At 43.1% G+C, this 21,694-nt stretch overlaps 1 protein-coding gene across 3 annotated transcripts in view; it reads left to right on the top strand.

The window, feature by feature from the left end:
• ASTN2 (astrotactin 2) overlaps positions 1-21,694 on the top strand; it is a 1,048,656-nt gene that overhangs the window by 433,611 nt on the left and 593,351 nt on the right. For all 3 annotated transcript variants that reach the window (XM_027550640.1, XM_027550639.1, XM_027550638.1), the window contains one exon: positions 14,816-14,983. In XM_027550640.1, coding sequence (XP_027406441.1) covers positions 14,816-14,983 — 168 coding nt within the window. The remainder of the gene's footprint in view (positions 1-14,815; positions 14,984-21,694) is intronic.

The raw sequence follows: 21,694 nt of genomic DNA, 5'->3' as shown, positions 1-21,694 counted from the left end.
CTTGCCTAGCGTGGAACGAAGCCGAGCCTCCTTTGTAATGTTGCTCCAGGTACCAGTATTCTATATTTAGGCAGTTGTTCTCATTTGTGCCAGAGTCTGAAACCTGTTCCATCAACATGACTGTTGGAACCTCTGGTTTTTGGAAGCCTTGCCCCATGTAGTGCTCTGTAGAGTCATAAAACAATTAGATTTAGGCTTAGCATTAATTTGAATTATTGTCCAGTTTCCAGAAAATATATTCTGGAAATATCAAGAGGATGTATTACATGTCTTTGGAGATATTAAGTATTGAATTACAATATTATGTCACCTTCCCTCTGCCATTTCTCTCTCGCTAGCACATACACACTCTCAGCATGGTCTGATTTATGTCTCGACGGCTACCAAGAGAAGCTCTGTACTTAGAGAAATAGTCAGAGATGGATATTGACAGAAGCCAAAATCTCACTCACACGCGCACACACACACACTCACACACTCTGTCTCTCTCTCACACACACACACACACACACACACACACACACACAGTCTCCATCTTAGTAGTGCAGATTGGTTTTCCCTGAAGTGAGGGGAATAGAAGATAACCTGGTGTTAACAGCCAGAGCTCTAGACCCAGAGACAGATGGGATGAGTTCTGATTTGGAATCAAATCAGTCAGCTTCCTAGCTGTGCAATTTAAAACATGTACCTTTGACACCCTTCAGTTTCAATTTCCTTGTCTGTAAAGTGGGGCTAAAAGTAACATTTACCCTCGAGAGTTATTTCTAGGATCAATTAGATTAATAGCAGCAGCAGTGATAAAGAACATGTCCATTTGAAAACGCGCGCATGGTCACACGTGATATTCCTGCAAATGCTACAGGGTAAATATTATTCATCTTCTTTTAGATGAGGAAGCTGAGAAACAGAATATTAATCAGATCCCAAGGTTATTCAAGGGCTTCCCTGGTGGTTCAGATGGTTAAAAAATCTGCCATGCTGTGCAGGAGACTCCGGTTCCATCCCTGGGTTGGGATGATCCCCTGGAAAAGGGAATGACAACCCACTCCAGGATTCTTGCCTGGAGAATTCCATGGACAGTGGAGCCTGGCAGGCACAGTCCGTGGGGTTGCAGAGTTGGACACGGCTGAGCAACTAACACACAAGTTTATCCAAAGAATAAGTGGGAAGGGCACTTTTTGAATTTAGGTTTGCCAATTCCAAGGTCTGTGGTTTTCCCACTGAATTCAAAAGAGAAGAGAAGGTGGGGTAAGCGATCTGGAGAGAAAGGAACACATACACACAGGCGTGCACGCGTGCCGGCAGTGACAGTGAGAGAGACACTCAGAAGCAGGCAGGTGCCTGGCCCTGATTTGGTCGACTGGCATCGAACCCACAGCGTAGTAATGAAACAGATCTGGGAGGAATTGCTAATACGGTTATTCTTGGTGCTCACAGTTGTGAGTCGTCTTTGCCAAACAGCCCCTGACATTCGTGCAGCTTCCTTAGGAAAGGCAAAAAGAAGCATGTTTCATGAAAAGGGTGGACTAGAAGAAGGGGGAAATGGGTCACGGAACATAGTTAAACTGCTGGATCTGGAAAATCACACGGGACAATCATGCATTTGTTAATTCATCCAGTCAGTTGTGTCTTAGCCACACATTTTGTATTTTCATTACAAATTTTTTGAACCTAACATGTGCCAGGCATTTCTCTAGCCTCTACATTGTTACCTCACTCCTGAAACACATCTTTTTTTGAACAGTTTTTTGTTGGAGTATAGTTAGTTCCTGATCCTGGCTCGGGAAGATTCCCTGGAGAAGGGCATGGCAGTCCACTCCAGTATGCTTGCGTGGAGAACCCCGTGGACAGAGGAGCTTGGCAGGCTACAGTCCATAGAGTCACAAAGAGTTCGACACAACTGAAGTGACTGAGCACACACGCAGCACACACACAGTTGATTTAAAATGTTGTGTTAGTTTCTGTTATACAACAAAGTTAATCCGTCATACATATACCCACTCTTTTAAAAAAAATATTGTTTCCCATATAGGTCAAATTATTGAGCAGAGTTCCTGCAACATATCTTAAAGTAGTAGCGCGTGTTCCTGCCCTACCCAACTTGCCCCAGGAAACTGAGAAAATCAGAGGAGGTGCTATTGAGATAAGCCATGAATCCACACAGAGGAAATGAGCATCCTTGGGTAGATGGAAGAAAGTTTTCCTTTTTTAAAATAAATCTATTGTCTGACTCTTTCCCAGGCAAGACTACCAAGTTGCACAACTCCAGGAGTAACATCTACTTAGGATACAATTTTTCACAGAATTATCTGTGTTTATGTGTATGTAAACATATGCAAGCATATATACATAGACACACTCAATTATACAGTTGTATATATGAAATACACGATAATGTATATGTATAGACAAGGGCTTCCCGGGTGGTGCTAGTGGAAAAGAATCCATCTGCCAGTGCAGGAGATGCAAGAGACATGGGTTTGATCCCTGATTCAGGAAGATCCCCTGGAGTAGGAAATGGGAGCCCACTACAGGATTCTTCAGTTCAGTTCTGTTGCTCAGTCATGTCTGGCTCTTTGCGACCCCATGGACTGCAGCACGCCACAATTCCCTGTCCATCACCAACTCCCAGAGCTTGCTCAAACTCATGTCCATCAAGTTGGTGATGCCATCCAACCGTCTCATCCTCTGTTGTCCCCTTCTCCTCCTGCCTTCAGTCTTTCCCAGCATCACGGTCTTTTCTAAGGAATCAGTTCTTCACATCAAGTGGCCAAAGTATTGGAATTTCAGCTTCAGCATCAGTCCTTCCAATGAATATTCAGGACAGGATTCCTGCCTGAATAAATTCTATGGACATAGGAGTCTGGCAGACTCCAGTCCATGGGGGCACAGAGTCAGACGCAACTGAGTGACTGAACACATGGATAGAAGTATTAATATAATTATGCATAGAATGCATTTTTGCTGTGTAAGTTTTATTCCCTGGAATAGTGCAATGCAGAGGCCCTAGCCAGGCACAGTCCTGTCCTTAGGCAATTCAAATATATTTTATTTAATAGTCATAGAAGCTCCATGAAATAACTATTCCTATTGTAGAGATATGGAAATTGAGGAGTCCTGCCAAAATTAAGTGATTTGTTCCAAGGTCACACAGTTATCGAATGCCTGGGCTAGGATGTAATCCATGCTTGTTTGACTCCAAAATCCAGACCTTTGCCTTCCACCCAAGTTCATGTCTTATGTGAGCAACTGACAGAGAAGAAAGTTTTTCAGTATTAGCAAAGCAGAGCTAAAGGATCTTTGAGTTTTCTGAGCAACTGTCTATCAGGTTCATTCAAGAAGCACTGATCTTAGATCAAAAAGAAATCTGATACCAAGATTGGGTTTGATGCATAAATTCCCAATGAATTAATGAAGACATTTTTTTTTAAAGAAAGGGAGACAAAACAACTGAATTATTAAATTAAAAGTAAATAGCTGCTTTTAATCTCCTCAATTATTCTTTAAAATTTTAAGTTACTTAAAGAAAAACAAGAAGAGTTTTATGACTTTGTTATTTTTCCCTGCTGCCTAGCTTGATACCAAATTGTTATATCCCTGGGGAGAGAAATTATTTTTTGAGATTTCAACACTTCAAACCTCTTTTGTTCAGACTCAAACACCCCTAACTCAGCTATGAAGCAAGAGCAGGCATATGTAAAAGCCTGTGGAATTCTGTGGCAATCTGTTTTAGCCAGACTTTGATCACAATTTGAGGTGGGAAAGACAGAAAGTGGTAGAAACACAACAATTGCCTGACCTCTATATGGGGAGAGGGAGCAACACTTGGAAACAAGTTTACTTGGAAGTATGTCTTTTTCTAACATAGAATACCAGTGGGCTGTCTATATCCATGCTTCCTTTTCTGGGACATCTAGTGATGGATTCTTCAGTGTCTCTTATATGACATGGGCTTCACAAATATATTAACATTTCATTTTCCCATTGAGGGATCTCTAGCTTATGACAGCTTATTTCCATGGAATCTACTCTTTTATTCTTTTTTAATTTAATTTTTATTGAAGCCTCTTTAATTTGCAGTGTTGTGTTAGTTTCAAGTGTATGGCAAAGTGAACAGTTAGTATTATTTTTCAGATTATTTTCCATTATAGGTTATTGCAAGATAATGGGGCTTCCCAGGTGGTACTGTGCTGTGTCGTATTCAGTTGCTCAGTCGTGTCTGACTCTTTGTGACCCCATGGACTGTAGCCCACCAGGTTCCTCTGTCCACGGGAATTCTCCAGGCAAGAATACTGGAGTGGGTGACCATGCCCTCCTCCAGGGAATCTTCCCAACCCAGGGATCGAACCTAGGTGTCCCGCATTGCAGGCAGATTCTTTACTGTCTGAGCCACCAGGGAAGCCATCCCTGGTGGTGCTAGTGGTAAAGAACCTGCCTGCCAATGCAGGAGACATAAGAGATCCCTGGATCAGGAAGGTCCCCAGAGGAGGGCATGACAACCCACTCCAGTATTCTTACCTGGAGAATCCCACGAACAAAGGAGCCTGGAGGGCTATAGTCCATAGGGTCTCAAAGAGTCAGGCACAACTGAAGCGACTTAGCATGCACACATGAAAAGATGTTGCGTACAGTTCCCTGCTATATACTAGGTCACTATTGCTTACCTATTTTATGTATAGTGGGCTTCCATTGTGGCTCAGCTGGTAAAGAATCCGCCTGCAATGCGGGAAACCTGGGTTCGATCCCTGGGTTGAAAAGATCCCCTGGAGAAGGGAAAGGTTACCCATTCCAGTATTCTGGTCTAGAGAATTCCATGGACTGTATAGTCCATGGGGTCACAAAGAGTTGGATGTGACTGAGTGACTTTCACTTTTACAACCAAGCTGCTGTTCCCTCTCCCATCCAGTGATGTTGGGAGTGCTAGGAACCAGGTCAGGCAGTAGACTGGGCACCTGTGGAATGAATGAAAATAGCTTCGCTCAAATGAGGGTTTGTATCCTGGACCCCACGAACCCCCACGGGGCCCACAGATAGAACTGTATTTCAGTTATCGGTTTCCTCTATAATACTATGCATTATGTTTTATATATTTGAAAATTTTATTCTGAGAAATGATCCATGGGGACCCATGACACAAAATAAAAAGTTATTAAATCGAGCAAATGCCAGGCTTAAAAGATAAGTCGCTGTCAAAAAAGAGGTAATACATCAGTTTGCTCTGGCTGACATAAGAGAGCTCCACAGGTGATGTGGCTGAAACAACAGACATTTATTCCTCACGGTTCTGGAGGCTAACATCCAAGATCGAGGTGTTGTCAGGGTCAGTTTCTTTTGAGGACCTCTCTCCTGGGCTTGGCGATGGCTGTCTGATGGCTGTCTTCTCCCTGGTCTTCACATGGTCTTCCTTCTGTGGGTGTTTGTATCCTAATCTCTTTTTCTTGGAAGGACATCTGCAGTTTTAATAGAAAGTAGGCTCACCCTCATGACTTCCTTTAACCATAATTATCTCTTTAAAGATCCTGTCATTACAATAGACATGCTGCTGCTGCTGCTGCTGCTAAGTTGCTTCAGCATGTCCGACTCTGTGAGTCCCCATAGATGGCAGGCCACTAGGCTCCTCTGTCCCTGGGATTCTCCAGGCAAGAACACTGCAGTGGGTTGCAATAGACATGAGGTACAGACAAATACTATTTGATTCCACCCATATGAGATACCTTGACTTCCCTGGTGACGGTGGTAAAGAATTTGCCTGCCAATGCAGGAGACTCGGGGTTGACCCCTGGGTCAGGAAGATCCCCTGGAGAAGGAAATGGCAACTCACTCTGGTATTCTTGCCTGGGAAACCCCATGGCCAGAGGAGCCTGGTGGGCTATAGTCCATGGGGTCGCAAAAGAGTTGGACACGACTTAGCAACTAAACTACAATGTGAGGTGCCTAGAATAGTCAAATTCATGGTCTGAAAGTACATTGATAGATGCCCCGGACATGGGTGGGGTGAGAAGGGGTGTATGCGGACATTAGCTAAACTGGGGAGTTTAGGAAGGTGAGAAATTCAGAGATGGATGATGATGAGAGGTGCATGATACTGTGAATATACTTGGTGCCCCTGAACTGACCGGTTAAGTATGGTTAAAATAGTATGTTTTATGTGACTTTTTCCACAATAATAATAATAATTAAAAAAAAAAAAACAACTTAAAAGGTCGTGTCATCAAGTACAGTCGCATTCTGAGGCACTAGACATTAGAACTTCAACTAAGGAATTTCAGGGTGGACTCAAGTCAACCCATGACAGGTAGAGACATTCCAGAGAAACAGGTTGAAGTTGATCCAAGGAGAAGAGAACAGAATGACAGAAAGAACAAGAGTGGCCAGGAGAAGTTCAGGTTAGGCACTGAAGTTTGTGGCAGATTCCCTTTTCAGAGATGACTGTACAAGAACCACCTCCACCCTCCTACCCCATGACCCTAGAGGAGCTGTTGCTGTCTCCCCAAGACTGAGTACCCCCAGCTACCACGTGGTCTCTGCTCACTCTCACAAACCCTTGAGCTGTTGTCTTTAACCTCACGTCTACAGAGTGATCACCCCTTAAGTAGTGTTCAGTCCAAGGCTGGTGGCAGAATGCATTCAGGCCTGGCTTGGGGTTCTGTGGATGGGGCGTCAGGGGTGAGGTAGGACGGAGTGCATTTTTCAGGGATCTTGTGGGGCTGAAGGTGAGACGGGCTCCTCATTTCTGCTCCCCCATAATTTATCTTCCTTCCTGTGCCTGGAAAGACAGTCCCCCCAGGTCCAAGTCAGATGGGGTCATCGTGGAGTTACATGATGTAACAGAGAGAAGGAAACCTGTGATTGTATGACACCCAAAGAAAGAGGGGACAGACGGGAGAGCTGAACACTTCAGGCTAAAAGAGTTCCCTGAGCTTCATTCGTGAAGACCATCTTTCAGCCATGCAGTCCTTCCCTCTTTGGCTCCTCATTGTCCACCATGACCAGAGCCTTCTTTTCAAATCTTCTCTCCACGGTTTTCGAAGGTCTGTGTCATGATGGGAGGTGTCACAAAAGGGGTTTGCACTGCTGTCTGGCTGCCCAGGCGGTTCTGTCTGGTGACACCTCCTTCCGGGGTATTTTTAGTTCTCATCCATAGCTTTCTATGTCTTTGGGGGCTGATGTGCCTCTGGCTCTCCCGACTCTACCACGGAGTGTCCCGAGCTCCCCGGCTCACCCCTGATCTATGCTGCACAATTACAGGAGCAGGCTTATAATCAATGTAATTGAAGATCAGAGTTAATAAGGACCTCCATGCCCGTGCAGTCCTCTGAGCAATGCTGAGCTTCAGATGCGAGATAAGGAAACGATTGGGCTGAACTGAAAATCCATTTGGCTAATTAGATGATGTATATTCCTACAGCCAGGGGGAGAAAAATATGTATATATTTAAAAATAAGGAAACATGACATTTTGAAGTTGAGATTTTGGAAGAGATTCATTTCAGAGTCATTGCTCTCTGAGGAAATTGATGTGAGCATGAAGAATCTCAGAGCATCCAAACAGGGATATTTTTGGTCCTAAGTCAAGAAAATAAAGTAGGGGTCCATTGGAAAGCTAAAGGTGTATGAAACACCTGGAGAAAGGTGTTTTTATTCCTTTCCTATGGATTTATTCTTGAAGTACTGCTAGAATTTACCCAGGGAGAATTGCTTGCTTCTCTGTGACTTACGACTCTTTCCATTCGCCCACCCTCATTCTACACACACACACCCTAACAACCAACACACACACACACCTTCAGAACGTCCACCACACTGTAAGCACTCTGGTGACTATAGTTATATAAGGCGTGGTCTTCAAGAAATTCTCAATCTAGATGGGAAGATAAGAAAAGGAGGATTGAAAGACATAGTTTGTCATAAGATTTGCCACCTTGAACTTCCTCTCTTCCTTCCTGGACAGTAAGTTCTCATGGGCGGACACCATATTTTGGTCATCCAGAGCATAAGGATAGGAAATAACACTTAATAGGTGCTTTATTTGTTAAATGGACAAAGGTACGAGTGAATGAATCTTTGACAGCATATACAGCCGTTAGTTGAGTCAGCTACTTTGTAATTATTAAAGAGATTAAGAGGCATTGAGCTGGATCTGAACACAAGTCTTCAGAAGCAAATTCCACCTCAACTTTTGTCTAGTTTGTTGATCTCTATTGCATTCTTAAAAGTGTAGCTTTATTGCACTTCTTCGAAGTGTAGTCTTTAAGCTACACTTTGAATTCCTCTCCAATTCCCCCTTTACCTTTGCCTTATATCTACTTGACTTCCCTGGTGGCCCAGACGGTAAGGCATCTGCCTACAATGCGAGAGACTCGGCTTCAATCCCTGGGTTGGGAAGATCCTCTGGAGAAGGAAATGGCAACCCACTCCAGTACCCTTGCCTGGAAAATCCCATGGACGGAGGAGTGTGGTAGGCTACAGTCCATGGGGTCACAAAGAGTCGGACATGACTGAGCGACTTCACTTTCACTTTATATATACATGCTCATCACTTTCAGGCAGTTCTCACAGCACTCTTTTGGTGTTTAGTCACTAAGTCATGTCTGATTCTTGCAACTCCATGGACTACAGCATGCCAGGCTTCCCTGTCCTTCTCTGTCTCCCAGAGTTTGCTTAAAATCATGTCCACTAAGTCAGTGATGCCATCCAACCATCTTGTCCTCTGTTGCCCCTTTCTCCTCTTACCCTCAATTTGTCCCAGGATCAGGGTCTTTTCCAGTAGATCAGCTTTTTGCATCAGGTGGCCAAAGTATTAGAGATTCAGCTCCAACACCAGTCCTTCCAATGCATATTCAGGGTTGATTTCCTTTAGGGTGTACTGGTTTGATCTCCTTGCAGGCCAAGGAACTCTCAAGGGTCTTCTCCAGCACCACAGTTCAAAGGCATCAATTTTTCATCACTCTGCCTTCTTTATGTTCCAACTCTCACATCTATACATGGCTACTGGAAAAACCATAGTTTTGACTAGATGGAACTTTGTCAGCAAAGTGATGTCTCTGCTTTTTAATACGCTGTCTAGGTTTGTCACAGCTTTGCTTCCAAGGAGTAGGTGTCTTTTAATTTCAGTCACCATCGGTGGTGATTTTGAGCCCAAGAAAATAAAATCTACCTCTGTTTCCATTGTTTCCCCATTTACTTGCCATGAAGTGATGGGACAAGATCCCATGATGTTAGATTTTTTGAATGTTGAGTTTTAAGTCAACTTTTTCACTCTCCTGTTTCACCTTCATCAACAGGCTTTTTAGTTCCTCTTCACTTTCTGCCATAAGGCTGGTATCGTCTGCATATCTGAAGTTGTTGATATTTCTCTTGGCAACCTTGATTCTAGTTTATGATTCATCCAGCCTGACATTTCTCATGATGTACTCTGCATATAAGTTAAATAAGCAGGGTGACAATATACAGCCTTGATGTACTCCTTTTCCAATTGTGAACCAGGCCATTGTTTCATGTCCAGTTCTAACTGTTGCTTCTTGACCTGCATAGAGATTTTTCAAGAGGCAGGTAAGGTGGTCTGGTATTCCCATCTCTTGAAGAATTTTCTACAGTTTGTTGTGATTCACACAGTCAAAGGCTTTAGTGTAGTCAATGAAACAGATATAGATGTTTTTGTGGGAAATGAAAGTGATAGTCACTCAGTCGTGTCCAAGTCTTTGCAACCCCATGGACTATATAGTCCATGGAATTATCCAGGCCAGAAAACTGGAGTGGGTAGCCTTTCCCTTCTCCAGGGATCAAACCCAGATCTCCCACATTGGAGGCAGATTCTTTACCAGCTGAGCCACAAGGGAAGCCCAAGAATACTGGAGTGGGTAGCCTATCCCTTCTCCAACGGGTCTTTCTGACCCAGCAATCAAACCGGGGTCTCCTTATGGAGGATGTATTGTATCTACCTCTGCATACATTGGGCTTCCCTGGTGGCTCAGATGGTAAAGAATCCACCTGCAATGAAGGAGACCCGGATTTAATCCCTGATTTGGGAAGATCCCCTGGAGAAAGGGATGGCTACCCACTCCAGTATTCTTGCTTGGAGAATCCCATGGACAGCAGAGCCTGGCAGGCTATAGTCCATGGGGTCACAAAGAGTCAGACACGACTGAGCCACTGAGCACCCACTGCATACATTTGATCTCCCTTGTTATTCCACAGTTTTATTGCTGGAGTCAGTCTGTCTTTGAATCTTTATGTCTATTTCTTACTCAGAGCGGTTTAATGAGTGTTGGATGAATGGACATGGTTTACACCTTGATTAGACTTCTCAGTCACTTTCTCTCACTCTCTGGGTGGCTGCTCTCTGGTGCATATCCTTGCCCCTTCATACTGAGTCCCTCTAGCATCTCTACTTTCATCATCCACAGCAGAAGTTCAGTTCTCTGGGTGAACAAGAGCTCAGAAGCCATGATGGCAGATTTCAAGTTTTGGTTTGCAATTAGGGAGACTCTGAAGGGCTAGTCTTGCATTCTGACTCCCATGCGTGCGTGCACACATGCATGCTAAGTTGCTACATTCATGTCTGACTCTGTACGACACTATGGTCTGTAACCCACCAGACTCCTCTGTCCATGGGATTCTCCAGGCAAGAATACTGGGCGGGGGCGGGTTGCCATATCCTCCTCCAAGGGGTCTTCCCAACCCAGGGATCGAACCTGAGTCTCTTATGTCTCCTGCATCAGAAGATGGGCTCTTTACCACTAGAGCCACCTGAGAAGCCGCACAGGATGAGAAAAATAAATAAATAAGTTTCAGGATCAAGGCAGAAGCATATCTGCTTCCTAATTCCATCATAAAGTGAGCTACACTTTCCTCTAGTCAAGCATGGGACTTTAATTTCATTATTTCATTCAACAGATGCTCACCAAACTCCTAGTATGTGCCGTATCTTTTACTGGGGGCTGGATTGATAAGGACTGATGAATGAGTCATGATTTCTTTCCTGCAGGAGGTCACAGTGTGTCAGAGAAAGCGGAAGCCCTTCACCACGATAGGGACACGCTGAAGGGGGAGGTAAAGACTACCCAAAGAGGAGTAGAAGGACCAAGGAAGGCAACTCTGCCTCATACCCAACCACAGCCTCGATTCTCGAGATAATCCGGGGTAATGGGCATGTCCTAGCTTTGGATGCTGAAAAACTTGGGTTAAGCTTCTACTTTGGCCACTTACTAGTTGTGCAAATTTGACTAAATCAATCTGTCTCTCTGAACCTTATGTTGCCTATCTGTAAAAGGTGGCCATACTTATTCTGCCAGGCTCTTGTAAGGATTAAGTGAATGCTCATCCCAGGATCTGGACCCAATAGTATGTTCAAAGGATAGTAACTCCCTTCTGTCATTAAAACCAACATATTATCTTTTTTAAAGACATTGAGGACAACTTGCTTTTGGGTGAGTCACTTCCGAAGAGAATCATGTTTCTCATATTTGAAAAGATCTGTTAATCACTATTGCCTTCAGAGCTTCCAAGATCAGAAGAAATTTAAATAATAGTCAAAATAGCTCCAGCAAGTTGAGATTTCCCCATGTGCCAGGGACTTCACATACTGTAGTGGATGTTGTGACACTGCTTCCAAATCTCTTATTAGAACACGGGCACTCATTCCTCCAGCTGCCTGAAATGTTGACGGTTGAACACTCTGAGTCTTTCTTGAAGAAATGCCCTCCATTGAAATGGACTATTTCACCAGAACTTTGATCCCTTCCCAGGGATGTCTCTGCCCCTATGATGGTTAGTGTTGGAGATACAAAGACCTAACACCTTTGTCTTGATTTGGATTACAAGTCTAAAGGACCATCTCTGCTCCAGTGCTTCCCATGGCCTCGGCTGTAACTGCATGCAATCCCCCTTCTCCCTCTGCCCCATCCCACTTTGCTCATGTCCCTACAAGAGAACACCCCCCAAAACCTCCTGCATCCCACTGTCTGACTTTGAGTCTGATTTCTGGTGAACCTGACCCGAGACAAATGCATTGTCTCATTTAATCTTTATCTTTTTTTTTTTTTTTTAACCCTGTGAAAGGAAAATCAATATCTACCTCTTTCTCAGGCTTTGACGGAGATGTGTTTTCTTGTCCAAGCTTACAGAACCAGTAGGTAGCGGACTGAAGATCTCAATACCTGTCTTGCCAGCTCTGTTCTCTTCATCCCCGTGCTGTGTCACTTCCCTAAACTAGTGGGATTAGCCAAACTCAGCCCTGGGACATAATTCAATATCCATCCCTCAGTCTTTAGTGAGAATAAATACAAGAATTATCCATTTAAACAGCATGACTGTGCTTTTCAAAAGAAAAGTCTGTAGTTGATACTGACGTTCGGCGCCTTGCACATGGATCCGTGTGACATGTTTCTGCTTGGGCTTAGTTCCAGAGGGGAAAATATGGCTTTGTAGATAGATTTGCATATCATTCCTTGCCAGAAAATTTGAAATATGGAATCCAGCAGACTTCTTCTTCTTGTTCTTTATTTTTTTTTTATTCCCTTTAGCTGCCAAGGATTTGAAGGCTAACTTCAAATGTGGTCATTCCCTTATCTCTGAGCCTGATGCCATCTACTCCTTATGCTTTTCACACAGAGTCACTTCATTCTCACCAAAACCATGTTGTCCACTGTGCTTTTATTTAGAAACTCTTTCTGTATGATGATATAAATCATACCGCATGTGTGAATTAGAGAAGATAACATTGCCTGCCATGCTTGCGTCCTTTTCAGAGTATCTTAGCTCCTGGCAGCCAAGTAGTATCTGAAGTGGTCCTCGCTCTCTGCTCACTTCATTGGCCCACAGCTGGGTACCAGAGCCAAGATGAGCCTGACCATTGGTTAGCTGGCAGGGTCTGATGTGACCTGACAGGTTGCTGCCAAATCCGCAGGATGTCTATTAACTGAGTCCTTCTTTGGAAAATTTAAGTTGCATTCATGAAAGATTTTTTTTTCACTTGATAGTGATATAGAGAGAAGGCAATGCAGGGAGAGAAGCTGAGTCATGCTAATTTTGAAACAATTTAAAATCTCCTCCTGCTGAGGTCTCTAGGTCTGCCATAAATCTAGAACCACTTTGTGGTTCTGTGTCCAGCTTTGTGAAGCCTATTTGTGATCCTATTTGAACTATTTTTATCCCTCTTTCCCCCCATGAAATGCCACTTTCACTGTATTGCTACATATATACTCTCACTGGGTATGACTAATGTGCCATCACCTTCAGTGGACTTCTGTTACAGGACCCCAAAGGAAATATGTATGTAGTTCACGTGTATGTGGGTTTCCCAGGTGGTGCTAGTGATGAAGAAGCTGCCTGCCAGTGCAGGAGATGCAAGAGACGTGCATTCAGTCCCTGATTTGGGAAGATCCCCTGGAGAAGGAAATGGCAACCCATTCCAGTATTCTTGTCTGGAGAATCCCATGGACAGAGGAGCCTGGAGGGCTACAGTCCATAGGGTTCCAAAGAGTCAAACACGACTGAGCAATTGAGCATGCACACACACATATGCGTGTGTATATGTGTGTGTTAATCCACATATGGCTGTCTGTATATATGTGTCTGTGTATATGCATGTTAAAAAGGAGCAATTTTGGAGCCTAGATTGCCAAGTTAGAGTCTTTTGTTTGGCCTACATAAGCTTTAAAGAACAAATTTCAACCATCATTTTCAAACTGGTTGATCACAGCAAAAATCTGAATTTTCTGCCTCTTCTCATGAAAACCTAGCACCACTTACCTTTGGACACATTTGACCTGAGCTGGCTGGAGCTGGGCTGCAGGTGCTCCCTGTGAATGGAGCCCGCAGCACCCAGCTCACCCCAAGCTCCACCTTTCCTTATTGTTTCCCAGCATTAACGCATTTTCCATTGCATGGGTGGTGCTTTTTGTTTTGGAGGTGCTACAGATCTTTTGAATCATCCTTTTCTCTCTCACCCTCGTTCTCTATCCCTCATACAATAAAATAAAACAACCTAAGCCAGGGGGCCACCATGCCATTTCCCTTACACTCAGCCAGTATTTCCCATGGATGTCATCTGCTTATCCCCTGTGGACTATTAGTGACCTGTTTCAAGAGGGATGCATGGATGACAGAAACAAAAACTTTTTGTATTTTAAATTTTAATACAGTAAGTCTTCAACAAACGAACCTTCAAGTTGCGAACTTTCAAAGATGCGAACGTGCGTTCACATGTCCAGTCATATCAGTTAGTTCACGTGAATGTCATCATCTGTAAAAGTTGGGTACAAGGCTCACCCTGTTGGACTTATGAACAAACTGGGCTTACGAGTGTGCTCTGGGAACAGAACTTGTTTGTATGCAGGGAACTTAATGCACTCAATCATTCTTTCCTAGGACAAATCAGGCACTGGCTAAGCACTTTATCCACGTTAATTTATTTCATTTTCACAACACCGGGGTGGGTTCTGTTAGTATTCACATTTACAGACAATGTGGCCAAGACCCAGAGGGAGTGAGCGGCTTCCCCAGAGTCTAGGGCTGGTAATGGCGGATCTGGGATTTGAACTCAGGTCTCTGTCAGTCTTGAGGGCCTGACTCCCAAGCACTCGGCAGAACTGTCTCTCATGTCTGACTTATCTGTCTCCGTCTGTTGCTCACACCATAACTTGCACACTGTAAATGCTCTGTGAAGGTGTGTAGATCTGCGACAACAGAGGACCTGTGGTGAGGGGAGTGGCTGTATGTACCTGTCTCCTTTCCTGCCCTGTACATCAGCAGCAAGACACTTGTGTCCGAAAATCACGCAGAAAGTAGCTGTCTTTCTCTCTGTCCCCCTACAGGGAGCAGCTTTGTGGTGAGTGAAGGGAGCTACCTGGACATCTCTGACTGGTTAAACCCAGCCAAGCTGTCCCTGTATTACCAGATCAATGCGACCTCCCCGTGGGTGAGGGACCTCTGCGGACAGAGGACCACAGATGCCTGTGAGCAGCTCTGCGACCCAGAAACCGGTAAGCCATGGGCAGGGCTGGGGGGCAGAGAAGGTATGGGGTGCAAAGGGTCTGCACTCCTTCCGTCTGAAGAATCATGGCTTCTGAGTCGTTGACGAGGGGCTTTATGCAAAGTGTCCATAAGTCCCATTGGTGGATAAACTACGTGCTGTCATTGGCTGACAGGGAAGCAGATTCTGGTAAAACCACAGCATCTCAGAAAGGACCACAGAAAATGCCTAATCCAATTTCAGCAAAGCAAAGAGTCTGCATGTCACCAGACAGCCCTGAGCTCAGATCCTATCTACCTCTTCCTTGCTGGGTGTTCTTTATCATTTTTTCATCTTTATTGAAATATAATTGGCACATAAAGTTGTTTAAGTTTTAGGTGTAAAATGTGATGATTTAATCCATATATATAGGGCAAAATGATTACCATAATAAGGTTCCTTAACGCCTCTACCACCTCACATTCTTACCTTCTTTGTGTGTATATGGTGATAACATTTAAGATCTACTCACTCAGGAGTTTTCAAGATACAACGGTATTGTTGAGTATTCTGTACACTAGATCCCCAGAACTTTTTTTTTTTTTTACCTTAAAAGGGGAAATGTTGGCTATCAGGTCCAAGCTAACTGGCCATTTTTTAGCAAGACACTTCCTCTCTCTGAATACTAGAGCATGAAAATATTGTCTAACCCACAACTCTGTTGTTGGGATTAAATGAGATAATGTATGGAGAGCTTCAAGTAGATTCCTTTATTCATTCTTTTGACTGACACATATTGAGTAGTTGGACAGTTTTCTAGGCACTGGGGACATAGCAGTGAACAAAAAATGTAGTCCACTGGAGAAGGGAATGGCAAACCACTTCAGTATTCTTGCCTTGAGAACCCCATGAACAGTATGAAAAGGCAAAATGATAGGATACTGAAAGGGGAACTCCCCAGGTCGGTAGGTACCCAATATACTACTGGAGATCAGTGGAGAAATAACTCCAGAAAGAATGAAGGGATGGAGCCAAAGCAAAAACAATACCAAGTTGTAGATGTGACTGGTGATAGAAGCAAGGTCCGATACTGTAAAGAGCAATATTGCATAGGAACCTGGAATGTCAAGTCCATGAATCAAGGCAAATTGGAAGTGGTCAAACAGGAGATGGCAAGAGTGAACGTTGACATTCTAGGAATCAGTGAACTAAAATGGACTGGAATGGGTGAATTTAACTCAGATGACCATTATATCTACTACTGTGGGCAGGAATCCCTTAGAAGAAATGGAGTGGCCATCATGGTCAACAAGAGTCCGAAATGCAGTACTTGGGTGCAATCTCAAAAGTGACAGAATGATCTCTGTTCATTTCCAAGGCAAACCATTCAATATCACAGTAATCCAAGTCTATGCCCCAACCAGTAATGCTGAAGAAGCTGAACTTGAATGGTTCTATGAAGACCTACAAGACCTTTTAGAACTAACACCCAAAAAAGATGTCCTTTTCATTATAGGGGACTGGAATGCAAACGTAGGAAGGCAAGAAACACCTGGAGTAACAGGCAAATTTGGCCTTGGAATACAGAATGAAGCAGGGCAAAGGCTAAAAGAGTTTTGCCAAGAGAATACACTGGTCATAGCAAACACCCTCTTCCAACAACACAAGAGAAGACTCTACACATGGACATCATCAGATGGTCATCACTGAAATCAGATTGATTATATTCTTTGCAGCCAAAGATGGAGAAGCTCTATACAGTCAGCAAAAACAAGACCGGGAGCGGACTGTGGCTCGGATCATGAACTCCTTATTGCCAAATTCAGACTTAAATTGAAGAAAGTAGGGAAAACCAGTAGACCATTCAGGTATGACCTAAATCAAATCCCTTATGATTATACAGTGGAAGTGAGAAATAGATTTAAGGGACTAGATCTGATAGATAGAGTACCTGATGAACTATGAAAGGAGGTTTGTGACATTGTACAGCAGACAGGGATCAAGACCATCCCCATGGAAAAGAAATGCAAAAAAGCAAAATGGCTGTCTGGGGAGGACTTACAAATAGCTGTGAAAAGAATAGAAGCAAAAACAAAGGAGAAAAGGAAAGATATTCCCATTTGAATGCAGAGTTCCAAAGAATATCAAGGAGAGATAAGAAAGCCTTCCTCAGTGATCAATGCAACAAAATAGAGGGAAACAGAATGGGAAAGACTAGAGATCTCTTCAAGAAAATTAGAGATACCAAGGGAACATTTCATGCAAAGATGGGCTTGATAAAGGACAGAAATGGTATGGACCTAACAGAAGCAAAAGATATTAAGAAGAGGTGGCAAGAATACACAGAAGAACTGTACAAAAAACATCTTCATGACCCAGATTATGATGATGGTGTGATCACTCAGCTAGACCCAGACATCCTGGAATATGAAGTCAAATGGGCCTTAGAAAGCATCACTACGAACAAAGCTAATGGAGGTGATGGAATTCCAGTTGAGCTATTTCAAATCCTGAAAGATGATGCTGTGAAAGTGCTGCACTCAATATGCCAGCAAATTTGGAAAACTCAGCAGTGGCTGGAAAAGGTCAGTTTTCATTCCAATCCCAAAGAAAGGCAATGCCAAAGAATGCTCAAACTATCGCACAATTGCACTCATCTCACTTGATAGTAAAGTAATGCTCAAAATTCTCCAAGCCAGGCTTCAGCAATACGTGAACCGTGAACGTCTAGATGTTCAAGCTGGTTTTAGAAAAGGCAGGGGGAAGATGGTGGAGGAGTAGGACGGGGAGAACACTTTCTCCCCCACAAATTCATCAAAAGAGCATTTAAACGTTGAGTAAATTCCACAAAACAACTTCTGAATGCCGGCAGAGGACATCAGGCACCCAGAAAAGCAACCCAACTCTTCGAAAGGAGGTAGGAAAAAATATTAAAAACAAAAAAAAAGAGACAAAAGAGGGAGGGACGGAGTTCCGTCCTGGGAAGGGAATCTTAAAAAGAGAGAAGTTTCCAAACACCAGGAAACCTTCTCACTGCCGAATCTGTGCCGAGCTTTGGAAGCACAGAGGGCAACATAACAGGGAGAAAAAATAAATAAACAATTAAAACTCGCAGATTGCGAGCCCTACGGTAACTCCCCCAGCGGAAAGCAGAGCAGACGCCTGCATCCGCCATTAGCAAGCCGGGACTGGGCAGGGAGGCGCGGCAAGGGCTGCATCGCTGAGAGTAAGAATCTGGCCTGAATACCCTGAGCGCTATCTGAGCGAAATAATTTGGGCTAGCAAACCAGACTGTGGGATACCTACCACGCGAAAAGCCAGCCCTAACCTAAGACTGCCAGGCCCGCGCACGGAACAAAGGACTGAACAGAGATAGCCGGCTGCAGATCTTCCCCCTCCGGTGACAGGCAGCCAGAGCTGGAAGGGGGAAATCGCAGCCCCAGACAGACATTATCTATAAAACTGTAAGCAGGCTTCTTTGCTAACTAAAACTTCTTGGGGGTCTGGACGGTCCACATCTGCCTGAGAAGGTGCGCCGGTTTTACACCCAGATAACCGAGTGGCGGGGAGGCGATAAGTCGCAGCATTGGCGCTCGCCAAACACCTCATCACCTGAGCTGCTCGGACCTGGGAAGAGCACAAAACGCAGGCCCTACTGAGTCTGCGCCTCTGAGGACTACCCGAGTGCCTGAACCTGAGCGGCTTGGACCTGGGAGGTGCATGCAGCCCAGGGCCAGCCTCGGATTGTTCCCGGCGGAACAACCTAGAGTCCGAGTAGTGTGGACAGGGAGGCTACACGCGCCGTGAGCGGGGGCAGACCCAGTGTGGCTGAGGCACTGCGAGCCCACGCCAGTGTTATTTGTTTACAGCATCCCTCCCTCCCTCCCCACAGCGCGACTGAACAAGTAAGCCTAAAAAAAAAAAAAGTGTCCTCCACCGTGCCCTTTGTGTCAGGGCGGAAACCAGATACTGAAGAGACTAGCAAACAGAAGAAGATATAACAGAGGGAAATGCCTTGGAAGCTACAGGCAATAGATCAAAACCCTGTGGTTACTACGGACTACATAGGAAGGGGCCTATAGATCTTGAGAAATATAAATCTGACCAAGGAACTAGCCAAAAATGAACTGAACCCACAACACCCACAAAAAAAAAAAAAGTCCTAGATATATTTTTATTATTTTTACGATCATTCTTTCTTTCTTTTTTTTTTTTAATTAAAAAAAAAATTTAAGTCCTCTATTGTTCCTTTAATTTTCACTTTTATAACCTATTACTTTGCAAAAAAAAAAAAAAAAAAGACCCTATTTTTTTCTTCTTCAGCAAACTTCATATATATATATTTTATAATTTTTTGACCTTGTTTTTTTTTGTTTGTTTTTTTTTTGTTTTTGTTTTTTTTCTTCTTTTCTTTAACATTGTATTTTTGAAATTCCAAACTCTACTCTAGATTTTTAATTTTCGCTTTTTGGTATATGTTATCAATTTTGTACCTATAGTTTTTTTTTATATACTTTCTGTGACTTTTTTTTTTTCTTCTCTGTTTCTTTCTCTTCTTCTTTTATATAACATTGTATATCTGAAATTCCAAACTTTACTCTAGATTTTTAATTTATGCTTTTTGGTATTTGATATCAATTTTGTACCTGTATTTTCTTTATAATTTTTGTGACATTGTTCGTATTTGTTTGTTTGTTTTCTCTCTTTATTTTTCTTCTTCTTCTTTTTTTTTTTTTAACATTGTATTTTTGAAATTCCAAACTCTACTCTAGATTTTTAATTTTTGCTTTCTGGTATTAGTTATCAATTTTGTACCTGTACTTTCTTTATAATTTTCGCGACCTTGTTTGTTTTTGTTTGTTCGTTTTTTCTCTCTTTCTTTTCCTTCTTCTTTTCTTTAACATCGTATTTTTGAAATTCCAAACTCTACTCTAGGTTTTTAATTTTTGCTCTCTGGTATTAGTTATCAATTTTGTACCTGTACTTTCTTTATAATTTTCGCGACCTTGTTTGTTTTTGTTTGTTCGTTTTTTCTCTCTTTCTTTTCCTTCTTCTTTTCTTTAACATCGTATTTTTGAAATTCCAAACTCTACTCTAGATTTTTAATTTTTGCTTTTATGTATTTGTTACCAATTTTGTACCTTTAAGGACCCAATCTTCAGGACCCATTTTTCACTAGGGAGTGAGATTACTGGCTTGACTGCTCTCTCTCCCTTTGGACTCTCCTTTTTCTCCACCAGGTCGCCTGTGTCTCCTCCCTAACCCCTCTCTACTCTACCCAACTCTGTGAATTTCTGTGTGTTCCAGACGGTGGAGAACACTTAGGGAACTGATTACTGGCTGGATCTGTCTCCCTCCTTTTCATTCCCCCCTTTTATCCTTCTGGCCACATCTGTTACCTTCCTCCTTCTTCTCTGTATAACCCCGTGAACATCTCTGAGTGGTCCAGTTGTGGAGTGCACATAAGGAAGTGACTACTGGCTAGCCCACTCTCTCCACTATTGATTCACCTCATCTAATTTGGGTCACCTCTAACTCCCTCCTCCCTCTTCTCTTCTCCATGTAACCCTGTGAACCTCTCTGAGTGACCCTCACTGTAGAGAAACTTTTCATCTTTAATGTAGATGTTTTATCAATGGTGCTGTATAGAAGGAGAAGTTTTGAAACTACCGTAAACATAAGACTGATAACCGGAAGCAGGAGACTTAAGTCCAAACCCTGACTCCAGGGAACTCCTGACTCCAAGGAACATTCATTGACAGGAGCTCATCAAATGCCTCCATACCGACACTGAAACCAAGCACCACACAAGGGCCAATAAGTTCCAGGGCAAGACATACCAAACAAATTCTCCAACAACAAAGGAACACAGCCCTGAGCTTCAAGATACAGGCTGCCCAAAGTCACCCCAAAACTATAGACATCTCATAACTCATTACTGGACATTTCATTGCACTCCAGAGAGAAGAAATACAGCTCCACCCACCAGAACACCGACACAAGCTTCCCTAACCAGGAAACCTTGACAAGCCACCTGTACAAACCCACACACAGTGAGGAAACGCCACAATAAAGAGAACTCCACAAACTGCCAGAATACAGAAAGGACACCTCAAACTCAGCAATTTAAACAAGATGAAGAGACAGAGGAATACTCAGCAGATAAAGGAACAGGATAAATGCCCACCAAACCAAACAAAAGAGGAAGAGATAGGGAATCTACCTGATAAACAATTCCGAATAATGATAGTGAAATTGATCCAAAATCTTGAAACTAAAATGGAATCACAGATAAATAGCCTGGAGACAAGGATTGAGAAGATGCAAGAAAGGTTTAACAAGGACCTAGAAGAAATAAAAAAGAGTCAATATATAATGAATAATGCAATAAGTGAAATTAAAAACACTCTGGAGGCAACAAATAGTAGAACAACAGAGGCAGAAGACAGGATTAGTGAATTAGAAGATAGAATGGTAGAAATAAATGAATCAGAGAGGATAAAAGAAAAACGAATTAAAAGAAATGAGGACAATCTCAGAGACCTCCAGGACAATATTAAACGCTACAACATTCGAATCATAGGGGTTCCAGAAGAAGAAGACAAAAAGAAAGACCATGAGAAAATACTTGAGGAGATAATAGTGGAAAACTTCCCTAAAATGGGGAAGGAAATAATCACCCAAGTTCAAGAAACCCAGAGAGTCCCAAACAGGATAAACCCAAGGAGAAACACCCCAAGAC

The sequence above is a fragment of the Bos indicus x Bos taurus genome, chromosome 8, assembly GCF_003369695.1.
Source record: "Bos indicus x Bos taurus breed Angus x Brahman F1 hybrid chromosome 8, Bos_hybrid_MaternalHap_v2.0, whole genome shotgun sequence".
Taxonomy (NCBI): domain Eukaryota; kingdom Metazoa; phylum Chordata; class Mammalia; order Artiodactyla; family Bovidae; genus Bos; species Bos indicus x Bos taurus.
This window is presented reverse-complemented; position numbering and strand designations above follow the sequence as displayed.